The sequence below is a fragment of the Piliocolobus tephrosceles genome, chromosome 3, assembly GCF_002776525.5.
Source record: "Piliocolobus tephrosceles isolate RC106 chromosome 3, ASM277652v3, whole genome shotgun sequence".
NCBI classification, from domain to species: domain Eukaryota; kingdom Metazoa; phylum Chordata; class Mammalia; order Primates; family Cercopithecidae; genus Piliocolobus; species Piliocolobus tephrosceles.
This window is the reverse complement of record NC_045436.1, coordinates 21,176,406-21,201,056: the sequence shown is the minus strand read 5'-3', so window position 1 is coordinate 21,201,056 and position 24,651 is coordinate 21,176,406. Positions and strand designations below refer to the sequence as shown.

The window sequence follows — 24,651 nt, the reverse complement described above, 5'->3', positions numbered from 1 at the left end:
TGGACATAAGGAGTTGGGATAGTAACATTAGGTATTTTAAATTATATTCATGCATAAAATTTACATACTTTTAATAAGATAACGCTTACTAAGGGAAACCACAGTGCAGGGTCTGGAGTCCAGTCAAATTTAAACATTACAGTATAATTTTAATCATGTTGCTTTAAGTTGCACATGAAATTGTCTTGAATTCAATACAGGAGGTTGACATAAAATGATTTCAGGCTCATATTACTTATTAACATTTGCTAAAAATACTAATTGCCTTCTAGTATGAATAATGTGGTGACATATAAAGCCCATTTCTTGGCAATATAAAACTATTCAAAATCTATTCAGTCACATATATGCAGAAATTAAATCCTCATTGCATGATAAAGATGCCTTCCAATCTTTTTTTCTCACAGAAAGAACTTGAATACTCTCCTCAATTATTCAGATTTTAAAAATCAAAGTCTTTTTGACAAGTTATAGCTAACAGTAGAGAAGGCCAGTGAGGTTTATCTGGCCACTAACTGCCCTGTAAATACATGATTACACATTCCTAGAATACAAATTAGTCCTCCGGCATCCTAGAATCTGGTATGGATTAGGGTCTGTATCCCAGGGGTTCTGTGTCAGCTCTTCCTCTGGGTTTCTGTGTTATTGCTAGAGTTGAATATTAAAACTTGCCTTATAGCATATTTCACAATAGAACGAGGATCTGGATTGCACTAGACATATACCATCACTTTGACCTCCTTACCTCATTTTTTTAAAAATGTAGATGGCACTCATTATTCAGGTTTAAAAATAAATCTGACAAGTTCTTTAAGAGATACCAAGTGAAATCTGCAAGGCCCAGACAAGAGCTCCACTTCTTAAACAATATGTGTGTGGAGGCTGTCAAAGGGTATTGCAATGACTGAGCTCCAGTTAGAAATTCAGGCCGTCTAGAGTTAATGACTGTGTCCTGGTGAAATTACAGCAAAGAAAACAAAGATTGAACAAAACATCTTCAACTGAAATTTCTAACTGTTAAATCATATTAGAGAATATAGAAGCAAATTTGGTAAACAGGTTTTGAATTTAAGTGAGAAGAATAAAGCCCTGAATTGGATAATGGTAGTGGAAATGGATAATTCAGAAGTAAAATCTAAATATTTGCAATGGACTCAGTATGGTGAATAAAGTTGATAAGATGAAGAGGATATGGGATAACTTCAAAAACTCTGTAAAGTATCTTATTTGGCTGTTTTGGCATTAAATGAGCTATTAGATTATGTCCTTGAAATTGAGATTAAATATGCTGTTTAAAGAGATATTTAAAACTGTAGGATAAATGTATCTTCCTGCAATGATATTTAATAATTAGAAAGGAAAATAATCCATGTGTATTTATTAATAAATTATAAAATTGCAGTACATTTTCTGCATCAAATATAAAATTTCATAAATTTTTCATGTTTGACTTTCACCCTAAAGGACCCTTTGTAGCAAGAGGGAGACAGGGAAGAAGGAAGGGAGAAGGGAGGGAGGGAGGGAAGAAGGAAGGGAGAAGGGAGGGAGGGAGGGAAGGAGGCAGACAGGGAAGAAGGAAGGAGGGATGGAGGGAGAAGGGAGGGAGGGAGGGAGGGAGTTGATTTAGTCTAGGGGTTGCCTATGATTCTGAAGCACGAAAATAAAGTGTTAAAGCCTTTCTAACTTTGTTTTTCATAGTTTAGGTTTTATTAAAAGATATTTCAATATCAAATCTTTGTATCAATAGTTTGCATTACTTTTTTAGTAATTGCTTATATATGAAAATAAATAAAACTGCTAAACCTAAAATTAAAAATCACTTATAACTTTTTTTCAAAAATTACAAAGTAAGCAACAAAAGATCCCCCTAAATGTCCCACCTTTCAACTCTTACCCCTGCCTAAATCTCCCCACAGAGGTAGTCAGTGTTGATTGGTGGTGTATGTTATTCCAACCATTTTCATATATTTATTCCTTTCTATATATACATTTTTAAATGACGGAATTTAGCTATTCCACCTGGACTCTCTAAAGAATCTGCTGAACGTGGTACATGGTATTAAGTGATCCTTACTGTCTGTCAGCGTTTTTCTAACATCGAACTTTTTCTTTCAAAATTGTAGCAGTTCTTCATCGACTCTAAAAGTATTTCACGAACAGACTTCAAAAGATTTCCCCTTATCTAAATTCTTAAAGTAATTTCCTATAATATCCCCAAGAAGAAAAGAAAACTGCAGTTAAACGCAGGCTTCCACCCTGAGTCTGCCACTTTCTGATGGCTCTGGTTGGGACAAATAATTAAACCTTTTTCTGCTGCAGTTGTGGGTAATACAAAACATAAAATAGAAAAATAACATCTACTCCATGGATTGCTCTGAAGATCAAATTGTGCACTTTTGAAAGCAGGTAACTCCCAAGCTGTTCTGTAGGAACAACTTGCATTGTTTGTCAGTGAATTCTTTCTACTGGACTCTGTTCTTTCTCATGTATATTCCTTGTCTTCCCCAAGTCCCTCCATGTCAAAGAAACCCATTTCCATTTCAACAGTCAATAGTGCCTTGATTCATGGGGATCATGCCAGGGGGTGAACATGCCAGGGGGTGATCCCAGGAGTCTTGTTTGTTTTTTCAGTCAGGGTCTCACTCTGTTGCCCAAGCTGGAATGCAGTGACCTGATCATAGCTCACCGCAGCCTAGAACTCTTGGATTCAAACAATCCTCCCACCTCAGCCTCTGGAGTAGCTGAGGCTACAGGCACACATCACCGCACTCAGCTAATTTTTGGGGGTTTTTTCTGTATTTTTGTAGAGATGAAGTCTCACTATGTTGCCCAGGCTGGTACTGAACTCCTGGGCTCAAGCAATCTTCCTGCCTCAGTCTCCAAAAGTGCTGAGAGTGCAGGCCTGAGCCACCATGCCCAGCCCCCTATAAATATTTCTTAAATGACAACAGAGAGGATTCTCCCAAATATCATAGAGCTGGCTTTCAGGTAATCTATCCCCAAAAGTCAGCAACTTTAAAGGTAAATGGTAGTCATAATTTTTAAATTTGTCTATCTTATCTTTTCTATCATTTGTATATTCATATATGAATGTGAACCATATACATTTATGCCTATAGTACATATTCAGGAACTAAAAAATAAATGTTTTCCCAAATATTAAGATAGTCATGCCAAGATAAGATTCATAAAATTACTTATGTCAAATGTGTAATATACATAGCAATGAAAACTTATTTATATGTTCTATATTTTATAGTATAACATGAATCTAACAGAATTCAGATGACACTAACTTAGGGAGAAGTTGCAAACCATAAAATTACAATTAGAAGTAATCTATCAATTAAGTGACATAAAATTCCTTAAGAAAGAATGAAATAGCCAGGCCTCTTGGCTTGTGCCTGTAATCCCAGCAACTCAGGAGCCTGAGGCAGGAGGATTGCTTGAGGCCAAGAGTTGAAGACAAGCCTGGGCAATGAAGGGAGACCCTGTCTCTACAAAAAATAAAAGAGAATTAGCAGGACTTGGTGACATGCACCTGTAGTCCCAACTACTTGGGAAGCTAAAGCAAAAGGGTCCTTTGAGCCCACGAGGTCAAGGATGCAGTGAGCTATGATCACACCACTGCATTATTATAGCCTGGGCAACAGAATGAGACCCTATCTCCAAAATTTAAAAAAAAAAAAAAAAAAAAAGAGGAGAAGGAGATATGCCCAGGGGGTTAACAAAATAGGTCACCATGGACATTTACATCTGAAAGCAATATTTGCTTAGGATAAGCCAAGATGCTTATAAGGATATAAGCTGCCTGTTGACAATTCAAGGTGGATAGCATTCTGTAATGACTCACAATACTTGCCAACCCTCCCAAACCTTTGCTTCACTAAATGTTTGCTTAAGATGAAGAGTCTGGCATTATGCATAAATGTCAAAATTCACCTGGGAGAATTTCCCTTCAGAGTGCCATGAGGTGACACAGCAGTGCCCCCATGGTACACTCTGAAGGAACCTAAAGGACCATTGACCTGAACACGTTCTCCTCTTGTGACTTTCACCACCTTCCCCGCCAAGGGTGTGCCCCCCAAAACAGCAGTGGTCTGTAGGTGTGAAATTAACATGCGAATGTGCATTTCATTTTACCTTATATTTTTGCACCCTAACAACTTTCAAAGCTAGTCTGAAGCTGTATGCAATAAAAGCATAGTACAATTGCCCAAAATCAATTAAGAAAATATAGAAGATCAAACCAAGTACAAAAAGCTTTGAACTTGAAATGTTTTCTCAATTTACTACCTTTGTCCTTTCTCTTCTTAGAATCTTTACCTCCTAGGACAGAGAATCTATCTTCTTCCCAGCTATGTCCCTGGCCTATAAAAGAGGTGCCTAGCATATAGCAGGCACTCAATAAATAAATGCTGACTGAATAAAACAATGAGAAAAGTAAGCAAAAAAAGTTTTTTTAGCTAAAAACATCTGAATTTCTATGACGGAAAATTTAACCCTGAGCTTGCTAGTATCCATGTGAAAGCGTCATCGAAGTTTACAGAATTCTTTGTCTAATAGAATTGCCAGAAAATAGAATAAATGCTTTTCTAGTTCCAAATTTTTTCATAAGAAACTGTCTTCAAGGATAATGAGAAACATTAACATCCATGTCTTTATAGATACCTTTTTTTTTTAACACAATGTCTGACCTATGACTGATTTCGTATTAGCGAAATGAGCCGGTAAAGTGTATTTTATATGTAGACACAGTTATGTGTTGTAGGTATACACTAACATTTAGCACTGATTACTCTATCAAGTTCTTACCAGAAAATAGAGCCTGGGGCACAAGTAACAGTTGATAAAATTGAGGAAAAACCTAGTTTAAAAGCAGAATAACATTTAGTTGCACTCAGGGGCTCACATCTGTAATCCCAGAACTTCGGGAGGCCAAAGCAGGAGGATGCCTTGAGTCCAGGAGTTTGAGACCAGCATGTGCAAAAAAGGGAGACCTCGTTTCTACAAAAATATATTTTACAATTTAGCCAGGCCTGATGATGCACGCCCGTAGTTCTAGCTACTCAGGAGAATGAGGCAGGAGGATCCCGTGAGCACAGGAATTCAAGGCTACAGTGAGCTATGATCATGCCATTTCAGTCCACGCCAGGAGACAACAGAATGAGACCCTCACTCCAAAGAGCAGAATAACGTTTAGCTGAAGAGAGCATGTCCCAGAGAAATGCCGCAGCAGGTTCTGGGAAGGTGAAAGCAAATCAGACATCAGAACATTTCCTGCCTCATGGCTTTGTTCATGTGTCTGTCAAATCCTATCCAGGGTTCAAACCACATTTCAAACACCCGGTATTTCTTAGCTTTTCTCCATCATCTGCCGTAACCTAGACAGTGTGCTAAGCATTTGCCATACAAAGACGCCAGTCACAGCTCCTGCTTCCATGGGGCTCACAGTTGAATGAAGAAAGCATTCTCTAAATAAATACGTGTAATTTAATATAATGACTGCTATGAGAAACGCAATGCGAAGCGACATGCATGGAAGAAGCAGCAAACTATGTTGACTGGGGAATCGTTAGAAAGTACCAAAAAGTGGTAAAATTTAAGAAAGTTTTCAAGGATGAACTGGAGGTTGAAAAACAGAAAGAGGGCCAGACGCAGTGGCTCACGCCTGTAATCCCAGCACTTTGGGAGGCTGAGGCAGGCAGATCACAAGGTCAGGAGATTGAGAACATCCTGGCTAACACGGTGAAACCCCGTCTCTACTAAAAATACAAAAAGTAGCCAGGCGTGGAGGCGGGCACCTGTAGTCCCAGCTACTCGGGAGGCTGAGGCAGGAGAATGGCATGAACCCGGGAGGTGGAGCTAGCAAGCCGAGATTGTGCCACCGCACTCCAGCCTGGGCGACAGAGCGAGACTCTGTCTCAAAAAAAAAAAAAAAAACAAAGAAAAGAAAAGAAAAAGAGAAAGGAAGCACATTTTAAGCAAAAGGAGCACCAAGTGCAACGTTGTGAAGACCAGAAAGAACCTGAAATGTCTGAGGAATGGTGAGTGGGCCAGGGAGGCCTGAGTGCATGTATGTCAGTGATGATGGAGGGTGAGGCTGGAGAACTTCCATCAGCTCAGACTGTCCATGGGCACGTTTAACCTGCACATCGTGCTTTGGAGCTTTTCTCATCAGCCAGGGAGCATCATAGGAAAAAAATAAAAACCAAAAGAGGGACGTGACCCAGTTTGTAACTATGATCTCTCTTACCATTTTTATCCCTTACTGCAATTTGTTGAAACTATTTTAATAGCAATTATCACGCTCCTCCTTGTAACTGAGTTATTTTTTACTCTTGTCTAATCCCTCCTCCTGGATTGTAAGATCATTTAAGGAGAATAACTATGCCTGGCTCATATTTGTCCTCCTTGAAGCTTCTCTTGCACAACTAAGCAGTTGCTCCATTGATTTCATGTTCAACTTACTATTCCGGGAAAGGGAAGTAGAAGAAAGGAAGCATGACTATAAGATGGGCAAGGCCAAGGAGGAGTCATTTCTTCCATGGTGAAGAACGCAGCAGAGCTATGCAACTTCAAGCAAATTAAAGAACAGTTGTGGTTGGCCGGGCACAGTAGTTCATACTTGTAATCCCAGCACTTTGGGAGGCTGAGGCAGGCAGATCACAAGGTCAGGAGTTCAAGACCAGCCTGGCCAATATGGTAAAACCACATCTCTACTAAAAACACAAAAATTAGCTGGGCATGGTGGCAGGCGCCTGGTAATCTCAGCTACTTGGGAGGCAGGAGAATCCCCTGAACCTGGGAGGTGGATGTTGCAGTCAGTCGAGGTCACATCATTGCACTCCAGCCTGGGTGACAAAGCGAAAGACTCCATCTCAAAAAAAAAAAAAGAAAGAAAGAATAGCTGTGGCTAATGAGTGTTTTAGGAAAAATGACAATTAAGCTAAACTGCTAATACTGCAGGTGATGGATAAGACAAGGATGAGAAAAAGAAGCAGTAGAAGAATTTCTAGGAAATTCAGATTCTTTCCGAGAAAAGGGAGGAGGCAGGGGACGGGACAATTTAAAGATGCCAAAGAATCCTTTATTCCTCAAAATTTCAAAATCTTTCAATGCTACTTACTAGAGTGGAAACACTTTAATGGCTTTGGTGTGTACCTCATTTCCTCTTCACTCATTAACAGCAGTATTAGTGGGGCATTTTAGTCTATTTCATCTTCTGTGTCTATCACACCAGCATAGAATTACCAAGAGCACTGTATGACAGAAAACATGAAATCTCAGGCAAATGATGGAGATATTTGTGGTTGTGTTACATTCCTTTTGATTTTGACCTTTTCACTTTGGAGTGCTGACTGACATGGAAATCTCTGAAGCACAATTTTCCAGTGAACTTGGCCCACTTGGAAACCGCCGTTGTTCATCCTCCTTGAATGAGCATTTTCCCTAGCCCACGTGCATGTTCCCACAGCAATAACTGGGTTGCAAATTAAGCGTGAACCAGATATGCCATAGAACTATGATTTTCTTTTTCAATGTGCAAGCAGTTTTAAAGCTACACCTAATCCTGACCACTGGATCCTGTCAGACGGCGCCTCTTTAAAACCAAAATATGAGTTAATAAGCAGGTGAGATATTCTGCCTCCAGCAAACACTCTCTTTAAGAATTGAAAGTGTTTTCATCATTCAGAAGTTTGCTTTAAGTTTTTTCATATAATGCGTCTTGTGAAGTTTTAAAATGTATCGTATTATGTTTATTTGGAACTAAAATACAATTGAATTAATAGTAGAACTCTGATTTCTGACCCACAGTTTTGTTAGTCTGATACATTGCTTAGGATTCTCAATTATGAAAACTACAATGGTAAGATGGTAAAGTACATAGAACATAAGCTCTGGAGTTATTCCCTGAGCTTAAACCTTGGTTCTCCCACTCAGATTTTCTGCCTCTATTTCCTTCTTTCTAAACCAGAGGCTGCGGTGAGGATTTTAAATGAAATAATCTACATGATGACTCTGGGCACAATGCCCACCTCAGGGTAAGCAGTCCATTATTAGTCATCATCATTATCAATCATTGTGATTATTAATAGCCTTTATATATATCATATGAATTCATCAGGCAGCTAATGTTCTGTAGAAGGGCTTGGCAATTTTTTTCTGTGAAAGTGCAGGTAAATATTTTAGGCTTCATGTGCCATACAGTCTCTGTTGCAACTACTCAATTCTGACATTGGTTCAAGAAAACAAAAGACAATCTCTACATTCAAACTCCTACCCATGAATTCCAACCCAGCATATATGTCAAAGGTCACCTTTTCCTTGACCATATTTTCAATGGCCTTGCTCACTTCCCTCCCATTTTACCTGCATGTCAAACCGGGATCATCTATCTCTGCTGGATGGCTTTACTTGGATGGCTGAGCTCTGGTGGAGAGAATCGCACAATCACACAGAGTAATGACACTATAAATACGGCTAACATGGTGAAACCCCGTCTCTACTAAAAAAAAAAAAATACAAAAACTAGCCGGGCGAGGTGGCGGGCGCCTGTAGTCCCAGCTACTCCGGAGGCTGAGGCAGGAGAATGGCGTAAATCCGGGAGGCGGAGCTTGCAGTGAGCTGAGATCCGGCCACTGCACTCCAGCCTGGGCGACGGAGCGAGACTCCGCCTCAAAAAAAAAAAAATACATCACATCTAACTTCAACCAGGCCCTCACCTCTGCCCATAAATCCTTCTTAGGAAACTTCTTTCTCCCTTTTTCTACAACAGCTATTTCAAATCATCTTCTGTCCTCATAAACTTCCAATGCACACGAGTCTCAGTATGGGAACTCTCCTTTCTATTACAAATTTTGGCAGAGAATCTCATCTTTCTCTTTCTCTCTCTCTCTCTTACCGCCCTCCACTCCCAACCCCCAGCGCCCCACCCCAAGTCACACTCACCCTTTATTACTTCTCTCCTTTAACAATGAAAGAACTGCCCCCTTCCTACTGGAAGCTGAAGACCTCATACTCCATTTGTCCTACAATAACTCATTTCTTCCTACATCTTTTGAGAGCCGACCTATAAATCATCCCACTTTCCTACATTTATTGTCAGCTTCTCTCTCTTCTTACTGCCTAATTCGCTTTGTGTAAAACATGTTGTAGTGCTCTATCCTAAAAATGTACAACAAACCTCACCGGAGTCTATACTTTGTCCAACTACTACCTTCTATCTCTCCTTCTTTCTATGATCTTTTCAAAACAATCCACCACACCTGTAATATTTTCTTTCTTTCCTTCTTCTTTCCTTTCCTTCCATATAGCAACCTGGCTTACATTTCTGTTGCGTACACTGAAAGTGCTGTTGCGATGGTGCTAAATATTCCCAAGTTGCTAAAATCAAAAGGACATGTACTGCATCCTGAGATATTTTCTCTCCCAGCTCCCATGACATCTAGCTCTCCTTGCTTCCCTTTGATTCTTTGAAGGATTCTATCTTCTCCTTTTTTCCTCGATAACCTTATGCATTCCCATGTCTTAAAGTGCCACCCATAGGCTAATAATCCCCAATCCGGCTCTGCTCTTCCTTCTCCTGGGCTCTAGATCAGCATCTCAAATCACCTAGACATCAACACCAGAGTTACCAAAGGTCCCTCAACTGCAAAAGGCTCAAATCAAAATCAAGCTTGAAAAAAAAAAAAACTTGGCCGGGCGCGGTGGCTCAAGCCTGTAATCCCAGTACTTTGGAAGGCCAAGACGGGCGGATCATGAGGTCAGGAGATCGAGACCATCCTGGCTAACACGGTGAAACCCTGTCTCTACTAAAAAATACAAAAAACTAGCCGGGCGAGGTGGCGGGTGCCTGTAGTCCCAGCTACTCGGGAGGCTGAGGCAGGAGAAAGGCATAAACCCAGGAGGTGGAGCTTGCAGTGAGCTGAGATCCGGTCACTGCACTCCAGCCTGGGCGACAGAGTGAGATTCCGTCTCAAAAAAAAAAAAAAAAAAAACTTGTTCCTCCACTTGTAGCATGTAAGTTAATGGTACCGTCATCTGGCTGTTGAGGTGAGAAACCTGTAATCCTGCCTCTACATTGCCTCTGCCTTTAATCAATTACCAAGTTCTTTCCTTTCTATCATCTATCTTACGGACCCTGGACCCACTGCTCCTCTGAATCACCAGCTCTCACTTCAGAGTCCAAGATGAACACATCTAATTGCTGTCTAGGCCAAGTGCCAAGACTTGTGTCCAGTCTCCAAGGGGCTGGGAAAGAAAATACTTGGAGATTTCACATCCCATTACAAGTGAGCTCAGTTTCTCACTGAGCCTCAGAACATGAGGAATTTTCCAAAATGAAGACGTCCAGATGATGGCAACCAAACGTGAAACCCTGATAAATGTGCTCACTCCCTGGATTACTGCACAAGCCTTCTCATGGACCGCCCTACTGTCAGTCTTGTCTTCCTCTTCACCTACCTCTGTCCCCCATCCAGGCTGCAATCAGTTATCTCTCAAAAATGTAAGTCCGGTGACATCTCTCACGGACTTAACACTCTACCTTGCCTACTGACTACCCACAACATAAAATGCAAGCTCTTTGCATGGCTCCAGGCTCTCTCTGCCCTAACTCCTGCTTTCTAGCCTTACCTCTAGTTATTTCCCCATTTCCAGATAGATCTCTGTTTAGCTGAAATGCTTAGCGGAGTTACCTGAGTCTGTCATGTGCTCTCTGGGATCCAAGTCTTAGAATACATTTCTGCCAGTACCCTCTTCACCTCCCTGCTCTTCCTCATCCCTCACACATCATTCTTTCAGCTTTCTCTTTCATAAAAGTTTCCTGTTCCTGACCTTGCTGTTGCTTCTAGGTGCTATCACAGCACTCTGTGGTTCTATACCACTGCAAGATGACTATAGCTAACAATAACATACTCTATAGTTTCAAATGGCTAGAAGGAAAATGTTCAATGTTCCCAACACAAAGAAATCATAAATGTTAGAGATGAATATGCTAGCTACCCTGATCTGATCACTATACATGATATGTACTGAAACATCACTAGGTACCCCATAATTATGTACAATTATTATTTGTCAATTTAAAAAATAAAATACAATTTTTAAAAAGACATACTCAATTATATAGGGTTATTATTTATTTGTAATTTGTATTAAGTTCCATGAGGGCAAAAACCTTTTCTTTTTCAAGGTCCCTAGCACACTACCAGGCATGTGGTATATAGTCCATAAATACATTCTGAATGGGTAATTCTGGTCCATGTAGTACATCTATCCCAGCTTAGGCTTCACAATTTAGCCATGTCAAGAATCAAAGGTTTTGTTGCAATTATCTCCTTGGATTTTAGCCTACCACAGGTTTGGTTGACACAAAATGTTTTTCAATCTCCTTTAGCACTGATTTCAACTGAATTTCTTTCAGGCCACAATAAATAAATAAAAACTGAATTTCTTTCAGGCCACAATAAATAAATAATAAGTAAATAACACAGTAGCTTTCTTTCAAAGAGAAATAAATTTTACAAGAAATGCAATAAATGAAAATATAATCTGTTGTGCCTTTGGTACACAAACATACTTTCAGCCCCCGAGTCTCCCCCTCTCCACCTTCATGTCTCTTCTGGATCCATGTTACCTAACGGCTCATCTCCCCACACCTTGTAAGAGTTGATCCTGATCCTGGCTTCCCCTAAAGTTATCTACCATGTGTGCTGACTGAGGGGTCAATTGTACTTCAGAGCTCATTACTGAGAGAAACCTGGCTGCCTTGGTAGGACAAACTATAAAACGTTTTGAAATATACAAAATGGTACTGGGTGTCCTTGCAATAGAATGCTGGATTAGCTCTGGTGGACCTTCCAGGGTCATCTAATTCCACAGGGGTCTATGCCTTTTATTGTCTTTACAATTTTACAACTCTGTAAGTTGGAAAAATCTAAAAACAATGCAAATTATACTGGTACATAGATATAAAAATGATTTTTTCTAGTAGAAATGCTATAGATTTCCACTCTTATAAATGATTCCAAACCAGTTTCAAATCTATGACCAACTTCATTTCAGCATTCCTGATTGCCTACATGTGTCTCATCTTCAGTGTCTCCTTGGAAATGCTTGTAATATATTACTGATTTTTTCAATTGTTAAATACAAACTCAAATACATGTTATTTGATTTTTACAGGTTGACTATACCTTTGCCTTTTCAAAATCATACTTTAATTGCCTGTTTCTCATGAAGAAAATATATTCAAGTATTAAAAATATACTGACTATAATTGTTCTCCATATATGAGCCATATCTGAGTAACTGGAGACCAGTCAGAATGTTTCAATCCTGCAGCACAGACAGGACAAAGGAATTAGAGTGATATCTGGGTTGGTAAAGTCAGGGAGAATGACGACATCCTCTGAAGGACTAAGGATTTACTTGAAGAAGAGTGTGAAATATGGTTCAGTAGATAGAGTAGGGCTAGCATATGGGGAATCTAATAATTCAGGCACAAAAAAGTAGCTATCTTTCTAAGAAGACATCTAAGGCAAAAGTACAGTATTCCACTTAAGAAAATGGGGTATGTTAATATTGAGTTTCAGGATCTCAGATTAAATATCCTGTTTAATCAGCAGGTCTATGACTCACTGCATCCAATGAAGCAGCAGGTTCTTGAGGTGGATTTCTACAACCCCCTCGACTCTTGCATAATGTTTTTTGAAATTAGAGATTTTCTTAGACGGGAAGATACTTCTACACAAGCAACTCAATTCAGTCCTCTGAAGACACACCATTTCTGGGAAATGTCTCACCAAGTTTACTCCTAACTGACCCGAGGTAGAAAGTCCAGGTTCACCACATCCAGGAAGCTTCCATTATTCACTCCTAGACTCAGTCTTGTGGCAGACATCACTGCTGATGTTTTCTAGATCTTCCCTCTCAGTATTCTATGAACAATATATGGCAAAAGAATGGCACACTTCGAGTAATGAGGAGTCATTGCCTCACAATATTTAGTTCAAAATGTCAGTGGAATTTAAAGCTGTAATAGCTTACAGATAATGGAACATCTTTTACTTAATTTTGCTGATATTCCCATGTAAGTGTTCTATGCCAGGCCTCTAGTTCTCTCTCACGCCCTTTAAGATTAGATTAGGCTCTCATAGCCCCTAGGTTTTTCTCACTTTCCTTTAAAGTCTTATCAAAATTTTATATTATTAATATATTATTTGTTTAATATCTTCTCTGTCTTCTCCACTTTACTACCTCCCATGACTTTTAACTCCTTGATTATGATGACTGTGTTGTTAAGTCTGGATCAAGGGTCAGCAAACTTCAGCCCCTGAGCCAAATCCATCCCAACCCCTTTTTTTTTAATATGACCTGCAAACTAAGAATGTTTTTCTCATTTAAAAGCTGTTGTTTAAAAATGAAATATCAAAATAATAATAGTTTTAACACATTAAAATGATATAAAATTCAAATATGAGTATCCATAAAGTTTTATTGGCACACAGTCATGCTCATTCATTTCCATATCACCTATGGCTAGTTTCACGCTCATGCAGAGTTGAGTAATTATAACAGAGACTGGACAGCTCACAAAGTCAAGAGTATCTACCATCTGGCGCTTCCCAGAAAAGTTTGCCCATCCCTGGCATACAGCACAGCTGTACTTCTAGCACCTGAAATGTAATAATAAGTGATTACTACCATCTATTGGACTGTTGAGTGAATGACTATGCATGAACACAACTGGAGACAATAAAGTTTCAAAGATTTCACTGAAAACTATACATAAATGAAAATTGGAATCCTTAAAATGCATTTTGTGGTTTAGAGTTAGACGATCAGAGTCAGATTTACTAAAAATATCAACATTCTATTGATCTCATTACATTAATCAAATTAGAGTTTGAGTAAGGTGGGCGGGGGGCTGGCTGTGAGCCCTATCCTACTAACAGTGCCTACTGCACACATCATCTTTTTGAATGATTTCATACTGCTTAGTGAGATATTTGATAGCACTCACAGGGCATGTATTAAAATCATAGAATGATGAACACAAGTATACTTGATATTTCTTTCAACTTGTAGAATAAAGAAAACTTATATTCATTCACTTTAATGTTTCTCTCAATTTGTGACTTAGAACTTCTATGATAAAATGGGGAAAAATCATTGCTACTAATGACGTTCTATGCTGTCTTTCAGAGCATAAGAAAACAGTTGCCGTTGCCTCTGGTCTTCCTATTGAAAGCAGACACAGAGTGCATGAAGACCGTTCAACTATGTCAGGGACCTCCTCCCGTGAGTCCTTCTATGACTCCCTCTCAGACATGCAGGAAGAAAGCAAGAATGCTGACTTCTTCCCAGGCCTTTCTGCTTTCCTCAGCCAGGAAGAGATCAACAAGAGTCTTGACCTGGCCCGGAGAGCCATAGCCGACTCCGAAACAGAAGATTTTGACTCGGAAAAGGAGATCTCGCAGATTTTCAATACTTCCCCTGCAAGCTTCCATGAAAACCCTTCCCATAAGACCAAATTGGGTGAACACACCTCAGGGAGACCTCAGGATAACAGGTCAACACCTGTCCAGCCTCTGGCAGAAGAACAAACTAAGATTATTTCTTCACCTGTTTCAAAGAGGAAACCTGCCATGTCACCCCTGCTCACCAGGCCCAGCTACATCCGGAACCTCCGAAAGGCTGAAAAGCGTGGTGCAAAAGCTCCCAACACAAACATAAAGCCGAAAACACCACATCAAGGAAAGGCTGGCCCCCAGAGCCAGCTGTGTGACAAGGCGGCTAATTTAATTGAGGAGCTGACATCCATATTTAGAGAAGCTGCAAAGCCAAGAAACAGAAGCCCAAATGGGGAGTCCTCGTCACCAGACAGTGGGTACCTGTCTCCTAAAACTCAGCCGTCAGCCCTGCTGAGTGCCTCAGCCAGCCAGAGCCCTATGGAAGACCAAGGGGAGACAGAAAGAGAGGTTAAGTCCCCTGGGGCCAGGCATTGCTACCAGGCCAACCAGGACCTGGCAGTGCCACGCAACCGCAAGTCTCACCCACAGCCCCACAGTGCCCTCCACTTCCCAGCTGCACCTCGATTCATCCAAAAGCTGAGGAGCCAGGAAGTAGCAGAAGGGAGCCGAGTTTATCTGGAGTGTAGAGTCACTGGAAACCCCACTCCTCGAGTCAGGTATGAATTTTTTTATTATGCACAACAAATGATTTTGTTGACTTTGGTGTTACTTTAATATGGGAGGAAGAAAGATTTCCTGTGTCATTAGCCCTCTGGAGACTGAGGGAGAGTACTTGCAAGGACAGCAGCAGCCCAGGATCGCCACTACGAGTGGTGCTAGTTGTCCCTGGCTGGATATATATGTGGTCATGCCCCCTCTGTGCTATGGAAGGACGGCAAAGGACTTGAGCAGGCAGAGAGGAGTGGAAGCAGTTTGTTCTCTAAGACGGTGGAACTAGTATGGACTAGGCACACTTAAGATGTGAAACTGATTTACTCGAAGTACTGTGAAAAGTGTGTGTATATTTGAATATGAGTTGCTAAAGATGGTTGAAAACATGGCTAAAACTAGCAGCTATCCAGAAGCGAAAGGCACAAGTGTGTAGAGGCCTACCTTCAGATTAGCCCCCAATAACTCATAAAAGGGAACAATAAATATCGAGGCCTACTTGAGGGGGGAGAGTAGGAAGAGCCTGAGGATCAAAAAACTACCTATCAGGTACTAATCTCATTACCTGGGTGACAAAATAATCTGTATGCCACAGCCCTGCAACATGTAATTTACCCATGTAACAAACCTGCACGTGTATCCCCGAACATAAAGCTTAGGGGGAAAAAAAAAAAAATTCTCATACACAAGAAACAAAAATCAAACAAAAATTATCCCCCAAATGGATAATCCAGTCTCAGGCATGGACTAAATCGGCACATATTCAGTAACATAAGCACACACACACCCCTTCAATGTGATGCAGACAAGGAAGGCAGAACTTTCCTAAGAAAGAAAGATAAACCAAGTCAGGAGCTCCCCAGGTCTGTGTGTTATTCCTACACAGGCTCTGGTCACTAGAGCATGGAGACAGCAAGAAATAACAGTGAAGGGAGTATGCACTTAGAGTTAACAAGCACTCACACCACCATGTTCATTAGAATTTCTATACATTCTTCTGACTTCATTGTAGAGATTATACCTTCCCCTGTGCAAAGATGTTAAGGGAAAAGAGACCCTGGAGTCCCCCTGCAGGGTTTCCGGTCATGATTCCATTGCCCAGCTGTGGGACCTTCGTCAAGGTACTCTACCCCTCTGTGACTCAGTTTCTTCATCTGTGAAATGGGAAGTATAATAATACCTACATCATTCTGTTTTATGATTAAATAAAATAGTACATGGGGGAAAATTAAAGCAGTGCCTCGCAGCTAGTAACTGCTGCATTAGTGTTACCTATTATCTTCATTATTTCTCATTTCTTAATTGTATTCGGCAAAATGAAAATAACATAACAAGTCAGGATTTTATTACAAAAATAATGAATATTCACTTATCTTGGAAGTTTTGCTTTTATTCATGCAGAATGCTTTACCTAAATTACATAAATATTTAAAAAGTTAAATCAACGGCCGGGCGCAGTGGCTTATGCCTGTAATTTCAGCACTTTGGGAGATCGAGGTGGGTGGAACACCTGAGGCCAGGAGTTCGAGACCAGCCTGGCCAACATGGTGAAACCCCCTCTCTACTAAAAATACAAAAAATTAGTTGGGCATGGTGGCATGTGCCTGTAATTCCAGCTACTCAAGAGGCTGAGGCACAAGAATCACTTGAACCTGGGAGGCAGAGGTTGCAGTGAGCCAAGATCACACCACTGTATTCCACTTCAGCGTGGGTGACACAGCGAGACTCTGTCTCAAAAAAAAAAAAAAGTTAAAATTATTTGATTTGGAAAAAATGGTAAAGTAGACATCACTGGCTAAAGATTGAATTGAAACACTGGTACTTTCTTATTAATAGCATTTCACAGATCACAAACTTCCCTGTATTTCTGATCCTATGCTCACTAACACAAGCTTTGCTAGTGTTGGTTTCTTAATCTGATATCATTGTGCACACACATGAAGTAAACATTAGCATTACTGGCTGAAAAGCGGTGTGATTAGAGGTGGGCAATTTTTCCCCCCGACCAATCTGTTCAACTAATTCACCTTGAGTCAGCTTTACAGCAATTTTACTATAATTCTTTAAGAAACTGACAGCAGGGGGCAGTAAAAAACTTTTTAATGTGTTCATTTAATTAAATATGTCATTCTAAATTTTGCATTTATATATGTTATTTATGTAGATTATTTATATACATGAATAATTTGTTTTTTACATTTTACCTTTGATAGAAATGAATGTTTCAGATTCTATTTAGATTTTTTAACCTACCAATCTTGCAAACAAATAATTTTCATTAGACATTCATTCTCATGTCACTCAAAACAGTTCCACAGGTTTTCAAACTACATATGGTTCTACCTACATTTACTTCCAAAACAACCCTTAAAGTATACTACAACCTTTTAAAAAATGACAGAAAGCAGTACATGTAGCATTCAAGGATTAATTCAAGTGAGCAGACCATAATGGCTGTATTAAAATTCACTTAACCATTTGGTGATTCTAGGGTTCATCAAATTCACACTTCTGCCTCTTTGGGGGTAGCGGAACTAAAATTTAATTTCATTAGTATCTGTAGTATTATTAATTAGTTTTCTCCTATCCTGAAGTCTATGAAAGTCCAAAGTTGACAAATTACACCCTTCTAGAATAATTAAGTCTCATAAAATGTTCCATTGTTGAAAGTTAGCTGGTCATGTTTGTATCCTGTAGAGTTTTTTGGGGGTTGTTTTTGTTTTCGTTTGAGAGGGAGAGTTTAGATTCACATTGAATTTTCTTAATTTCTGTTGCAAAGATCTTGATCCTCCTTGCCACATATTTATAAGTGTACCAGACGCCTAAGAACATTGAGCTCTTTTGACCACATGAGACATACGACAATCATGAGACAATCTTTGAAGGAAATTTTCTATCAGGAAGAAAACCTTTATTAAAGATTTCCTGCAATGGGGCATTTTAGAACCTGGCTCACAGTGTGTCAGTCCAGAGGACCTAGGACCTGGAGCTTAGGCAGACCTATTGATTGGCAAGCCATCTCCTGAGGTCATAGAAGCAGTTGACAAACGTGTGGAGAGGCAGGGGATGTCAGGAGAATCTAAAGCAAGCCATAAGCAGAAGCCCAAGAGACACTGGTTGGTGAGAGCAGAGACGATCCTCAGTGTTGGGTAGTGGGCAGCTGTACTGGGAGGTGAGTGAGGTATGGTGCCAAGAAGCTTGGCACTTGGCCAGTGGAAAGGTCCAGGCTGACTTATAGGGAATGCACCACAGGAAAACATGGTAGCAGACAGTAGGATCAAGATACAGGAGCTGGAACACGGGGAGAAACCTTTACCTTGCAAGAGTTTAAGCAAGTGAAAGTTAGGACCATAGCTCCAGAAAGACAAAAACAACAGAGCAGAATCTTAGTGACTAAACTGGGTCCCGATTAGGGAAATCAACTGCTAGGTTAACATGCCTGGGCTACTAAGCAGCTGGCTGGAGCTTAAACAATAGAGATTGTTTGCTTGGGAAAGCTGGCATGATGAACCTTACAAATGTGGATAAAGTAGCCCCAGCTCAGGGAAGAAGTAACACAAACAACAGGGTAAAACTAGGCCAGTCACTTCAAGACAAGGCATTTGTGCTTCATATACAGCTACTTCGCCCTCTCACACTGTGTGAACACCAGTTATGACTACAAACAGGACTGAAAATGTTTTCCTCCTTTATTCTTACATATCCAACAAAATCCCAACAAGAGAAAGAGCTGATAGAAAAAACCGTATGCATAAAAATGGAAGTTATATACAATTGAGGTAGTATTCACATGATATGCAAATTATATTAACAATTTGAATTACTACATTAAATGAAATCAAGTGAGAATTCATTTTTTCTCTGTTTATGCTCAAATGTTCCATATTCTCATATACTCCTTCCAAACAGCATAATGACCCGTTCCCTGACATCACTCACTTTCCCTGTTTTCTCCACTCTTGACTTTTGTGAGTTGGTAAAAAATTTATGAATAATTTTAGTTCAAAATTACCTCTGGTATTATAAAAAGGAGGCCTTATATTTTTAAAGGTATTTATTTTTAAAGGTATTATTTATTTATTTTAAAACTATTTATACCTTTAAAAATATTTTATCAACTGTATGTTTTAAACCATTTAAATGTAAGGAGACTGGAATCGAAAACTGTGAAATGATACGCTACTACTAGTAATACAAAAATCATTCATTAGTCATGGAGACTGGAGTATAATCCAGCTCTTAGGACTCTTGATCCTGTGCTGCAGTTGTTAATGAGAAGACTTAGCCACTGTCACTGCGGTGTTAGAAGTTATGCATGGCTTACTGACAGCCTCCAGAAATGGAGATAGTGGAATTGCCACCTTTAAAAATCTACGCTTGGAATTCATATTCCAAATATCTTCAGAGAAAATAGTAGCCTGGAAATTTTCCAGTATCTTTCTATATGGAAAAAGAAAACAAAGCCCTTCATGGGTATCCTTCCCTTTTTTTGTATTAAGTTAATGGTCAATCAATAGAAAAAATTTTTTTAAGGTGGGGAAGGTTAGCGTAGAAACATTCAGTGTTGGGTAGTTGACAGCCGTATGGGGAGGTGAGTGAAGTGTGGTGCCAAGGAGCTTGGCAATTGGCCATTGGAAAAGTCCAGGCTGACGTACAGGGAATGCACCATGGGAAAACATGGCAGCAGGATCAAGACACAGGGACTGGGACACGGGGAGAAACTATGTTATTCTCCATCAAATTACTACAAATAAAGTTATTCTTCAGAAAATAACTACAAGTAAAACAAAGCATTCCCATTTTATCTACAAGTAGTCCAAACACATCTTTATATTAAGTTATTAATATAAGGTAAATGTGTACGTATGCCAAAAAAAACCACTTTTAAACACCCTACTTTTATAGTAAAAGTGGAATCCAGCAATGTGCTTTAATAGTCTAAATACAATTACTCATTTCTAATCATAAGATACCTACTAGGTCATCATTGTTAGCCTCGTAAAGTTTTATTTACTATATACAATTAGAAGTAATACATTTCTTTTTATAATCGAAACACAGCATATCCAATGCCTCCAATTAGTTTACATCAGCAAGACTTTGATCATCATCAAAAGCCAAAACAAGAGGATTAGCCATATCAAATCTATGTAACTCTGTCTTAGAAATTTCCGTCCCCTCAAAAACAACAGCAAGTAAAACAAGCCATCAATTTACTTTTCTTACTAAAGGTATCAGTATGTGGTATCTCCCATCTTTTGGCTGGTTTGGTTTTGGAAAATGTAGCAACAGCACCAGTGGCCAATAGTTTATGAATATTCAGTGCCTGTAAAGTGAAGATCCAGATGGCTTAGCCCAGGAGTATTGCTGTTGTTAAAGAATATAGTCAACAATGAAATACCAGATAATACCATCAGATTATCAAAATGAAAAAATCCTGACAATACATGTGTTGTTACTGCAACATGAAATGTAAATAGGTACAACCAGTCTGAAGAACTGTTTTATGATACACAATTAACTTAAGATGCGCATACACTAAACTTTTGCATACACTAAACCTTTATAGAATACAAAATTGCCTACTTGACCTCACTGTTTGGATGTCTGATAGTCATCAAATTTGTTCAAAACTAAACTTCTGATTCTCCTCTCCTCCAAAAACCTTCTCTTTCCAAATCTTCTCCATGTCAACAAAAGACAACTCTCCTTCCAGCTCTTCAAGAAAAAACCCTTGAAGTCATCCTTGACCCCTCTTTTTCTCACACCCCAAATCCAATTCATCCAGCAAATCCAGTTGGCACCACCTTTAATGTCTCCAAATCTGACCACTTCACCCCACCTCCATAAATGAGGCTATACGTCAAGCCACCACCATCTGTCTCTTTGTTATTTGCATTACCTTCCAATCCATCTCCTTGCTTTCGTTATTGTACATCACAGTCTACACAGCACTCAGAGTAATTCTTTGTAATGAAATCATGATCACAGCACTGCCCAAACGCCATCCAGGAGCTTCTCACTCAGTCCGAGTAAAATCCATAGTTTTTATACATCCTAATCAGGCCTCATCTCTCTGACTTCACCTCTTGTCACTCCCCAAGCTTAGTCCACTCCAGCCACAGTGGGGTTCTTGGCTGCACCTCCATCACGCCGCCAGGCTTGTTCTTGTCCAGGGCCTGTGCACTTTCTGCTCCCTCTGTTTGTAAATCTCTTCCCCCAGGTATCTGCAGGATTAAATCCTTTATCCCCTTCATATCTCTATCACCTTTACAATATGGCCTCCTATAAATACTCTATGTAAAAGAAAGGTCCTGCCTACCCCACTCTCTATTCCACTCTCTCGCTTGTTTTTCTCCATAGATCTCATATGATACACTGTACATTTTGTTTGATTTTTGTAGCTTTCTTCCTTCACTAGAATATAAAATCCTTGGGTGTAAGGACTTTGTTTTACTCACTTTTGAGTCCTCAGAGCCTAGAACAGTGTCTGGCATGTAACAGATGCTCAATAAATTTGTGCTCAGAAAACTGGAAAGGACCTAAATATTCATCAAAGAGAAAATGGATAAATTGTGATATAGTCACACAACAAATGAACTAGAGCTGCATGTATCAGGATATATGAAACTCACCAACATAAAATCAACCAAAGAAAAGAAAGTTGTAAAAACTTACACATAAACTAGATGGACAGATGTTTGCATATGAAATTACATTTGCAAAATAGTACTATTTCAGGCTTATGGATGTAGTAGGAGTATAGAGAAATGTGTGGGAATGAGGAACACTAAATTCCAGACAGCAGTAACCTTCGAGATAAAGCATGCGATTTGTGGAGAGTCAACTGTGTTGGCAGTGTTTTATATCTTAAGGCGGGTAGTAGAGACACAGCTATAAACTACATCATTTTAATACTTAATAGTGAAAAATACTGACTTTTATGTTAATCTACTATCCTTATGATGTATCAGTAAGTTCAGCAGCAAGGTTTCTAATGAATACTATGATTTACTCCATAAAAACCATCCGGAAAATACCTTGGTGTTAAGCACTGTGAATCGGATAGGTTGGCTTTTAGCCATTTGTCCATATAATTTTGGGGATTGTTTTAGTTATATTTTAGAGCTTTTTAAAATGTTTTTTTTTGTTTTGAATTTATGGTGTTTCAGTAGAATATGTATTCAGTCTTGTGCCATGAATCTTTTATGGTATAGTCTATCTACTTTATTTGCTGCAGACAATTAAAAAATCTGTATATGAGCTTCTTGTTTTTAAGGAAAAAGTCTGCATTAGGCACACACACACACACACACACACACACACTATGGACCTGGTTAGGACTAGTGAAAGGTAATTTGAAAATTAACAAGTGCTGCCTGTCACTATCTCACCAAACCAACTGCCTCTCCTCCCACCTACATACCTAGACAATAGGAACAAGCACATTAGGGCAGAATCCATAAGAAAACAAAGCCTAATTTTATAGTTGCCTATTTTCTCATTCTTTTATTTCTTAATTCATTTTAAATCTTTTTTTCTTTCTGTGTATTTACATTGAGCTGAAAAAACAAAAGCCTTTATATTTTGCAGAGGACGATAAATATTCCCTAGAACACCAAATTGCTGATGAACTAGAAAGCAAAACAAATTCAACAAGAGAATGGCACCTTTGGCCAGGCGTGGCGGCTCATGCCTGTAATTCCAGCATTTTGGGAGGCCAACGCAGGCAGACCACGAGGTCAGGAGATCGAGACCGTCCTGGCTAACATGGTGAAACCCAGTGTCTACTAAAAATACAAAAAATTTGCCGAGCGTGGTGGCAGGCACCTGTAGTCCCAGTTACTCGGGAGGCTGAGGCAGGAAAACTAGCTATGCCTCTGCAGTAGTTTACCTACAAGGCCATCATTAATGAGAATATTGAGTCTACTTCTGCAGACCTTAGTGAAATGGAGTAATTCAGTATCCAGCAAGCCTAGGAAATATTGCCCTTGTTGCACAGAATTCTTGTTTAATGACTTGAATATTACAGAGTGGCAGCAACTGCCTTATCACCTCTTCTGGTCAACCCATGACACTATGATGTTATGAAAAGCCCATTCCAGCTGTATAAAAGCATAAAGCTGTGACAATGTTGCTCACACTGATATCTTAGTGAGCCAAGAAGTAAGGTTGATATGCAAGGCAAAAGTGGACTATCACTATACAGTTAGAAGTTTGAAATGGTTATGACAGTCATCAGTATCTAGTCATGAGTAGCAGTAGCTAAATTAGACAGTAGCATCAGTTTATATCTTAATGGCCAAGTTTCTGGATTTAGCAAGAAAACAATAAACACCAAAATAAATTTAGCTGAAGACTAAAGGTAGAGATTTTTTTAATGTCTTTTGCTTTTAATTTGTGGTGTTTCAGTAGAATATTACACGTAGTCAGTCTTGTGCCATAGATATTTTATGGTATCATCTAACTACTTTACTTGCTGCAGATGGCAAAAAAAACAAAACAACACAAAACAAAACAAAACCACCACCTGTATATTAGAAGCTTCTTCAGATAATCCCTCTGGAATTAAAAGGGCTTTGTGAAACAAGCATCAGAAGAGCTTAGTGGTTGACAGTAGAGGTTCTAGAGCTAGAATGTGACTCCTGGCTCTATCACACATCAGTTAGGTCACTGTGGCAAGTTATTTCAACTTTCTGTGCCTCAGTTTTCTTGTTGGTAAAATGGAAATAATAGAAGTACCTACCTCTAGGGTAATTATGAATGTTAAATCAATTAACACAGAGAAAGAGCTTGAAACTATTAGCACATCGTAGTGTCTTAATAATGTATTATTTTAAAAGTTACTTATTAAAGTGTTTACTTTTATTGTTTATTGTTATTGACTTAGTATAATCTCCCCACACTCTACCTTTTCAAAAAGCTCTGACTCTGTTTCAAAACCTCTCTTTAAAATCTTCAGACTGCCATTCTCTTTTCTACTACTAAGTATTCACAATGGCATAGAGCCTATGGAGATGGAACACTTCAACAGCATAAAATAAACAAATGATTTATCAGAAATACAATACATCTTGAAAGCTGCTTTTAACTATTTGTTTGTTGAGTCCTAGATTTGTATCTCAGAGTCAGAATCATCACCAAGGCTGCCATGGAGTAGTGGGATACGTACCCTTGGTCTCCATATAACATACTATTTTTTATAAATTTTTACCTCACTTGGCCTTCCGTTCCTTCACTGCTGCAGGGTAGTATGGGATCAAAGCCAAAGAAAAGTGATTTGTTTCCATCTCTACTCTTCCTTCATACAACTAATTATCTCCCTATCCTCTCTAAATCTAGAAGCTATGAAGGTTAGTGTACTATGGATTACTGTCAGTTTAGAACGCCCTCCAAAAATAAAGTCTCTTTGACTATTGTTTTCTTGCTGCTTTTGAAATTGTTTAGCAATTTCCCTCAGTTT

At 39.3% G+C, this 24,651-nt stretch overlaps 1 protein-coding gene across 3 annotated transcripts in view; it reads left to right on the top strand.

The window, feature by feature from the left end:
- Positions 1-24,651, top strand: part of PALLD (palladin, cytoskeletal associated protein) — a 434,025-nt gene that overhangs the window by 625 nt on the left and 408,749 nt on the right. For 2 of the 3 annotated variants that reach the window (XM_023228753.3, XM_023228746.3), the window contains exons 2-3: positions 6,594-6,597; positions 14,214-15,196. In XM_023228753.3, coding sequence (XP_023084521.2) covers positions 14,289-15,196 — 908 coding nt within the window. In that variant the 5' untranslated portion in view covers positions 6,594-6,597; positions 14,214-14,288. Of the gene's footprint in view, positions 1-6,593; positions 6,598-14,213; positions 15,197-24,651 lie in introns of those variants that run through there. The other variant, XM_031935301.1, reaches the window with a different exon arrangement.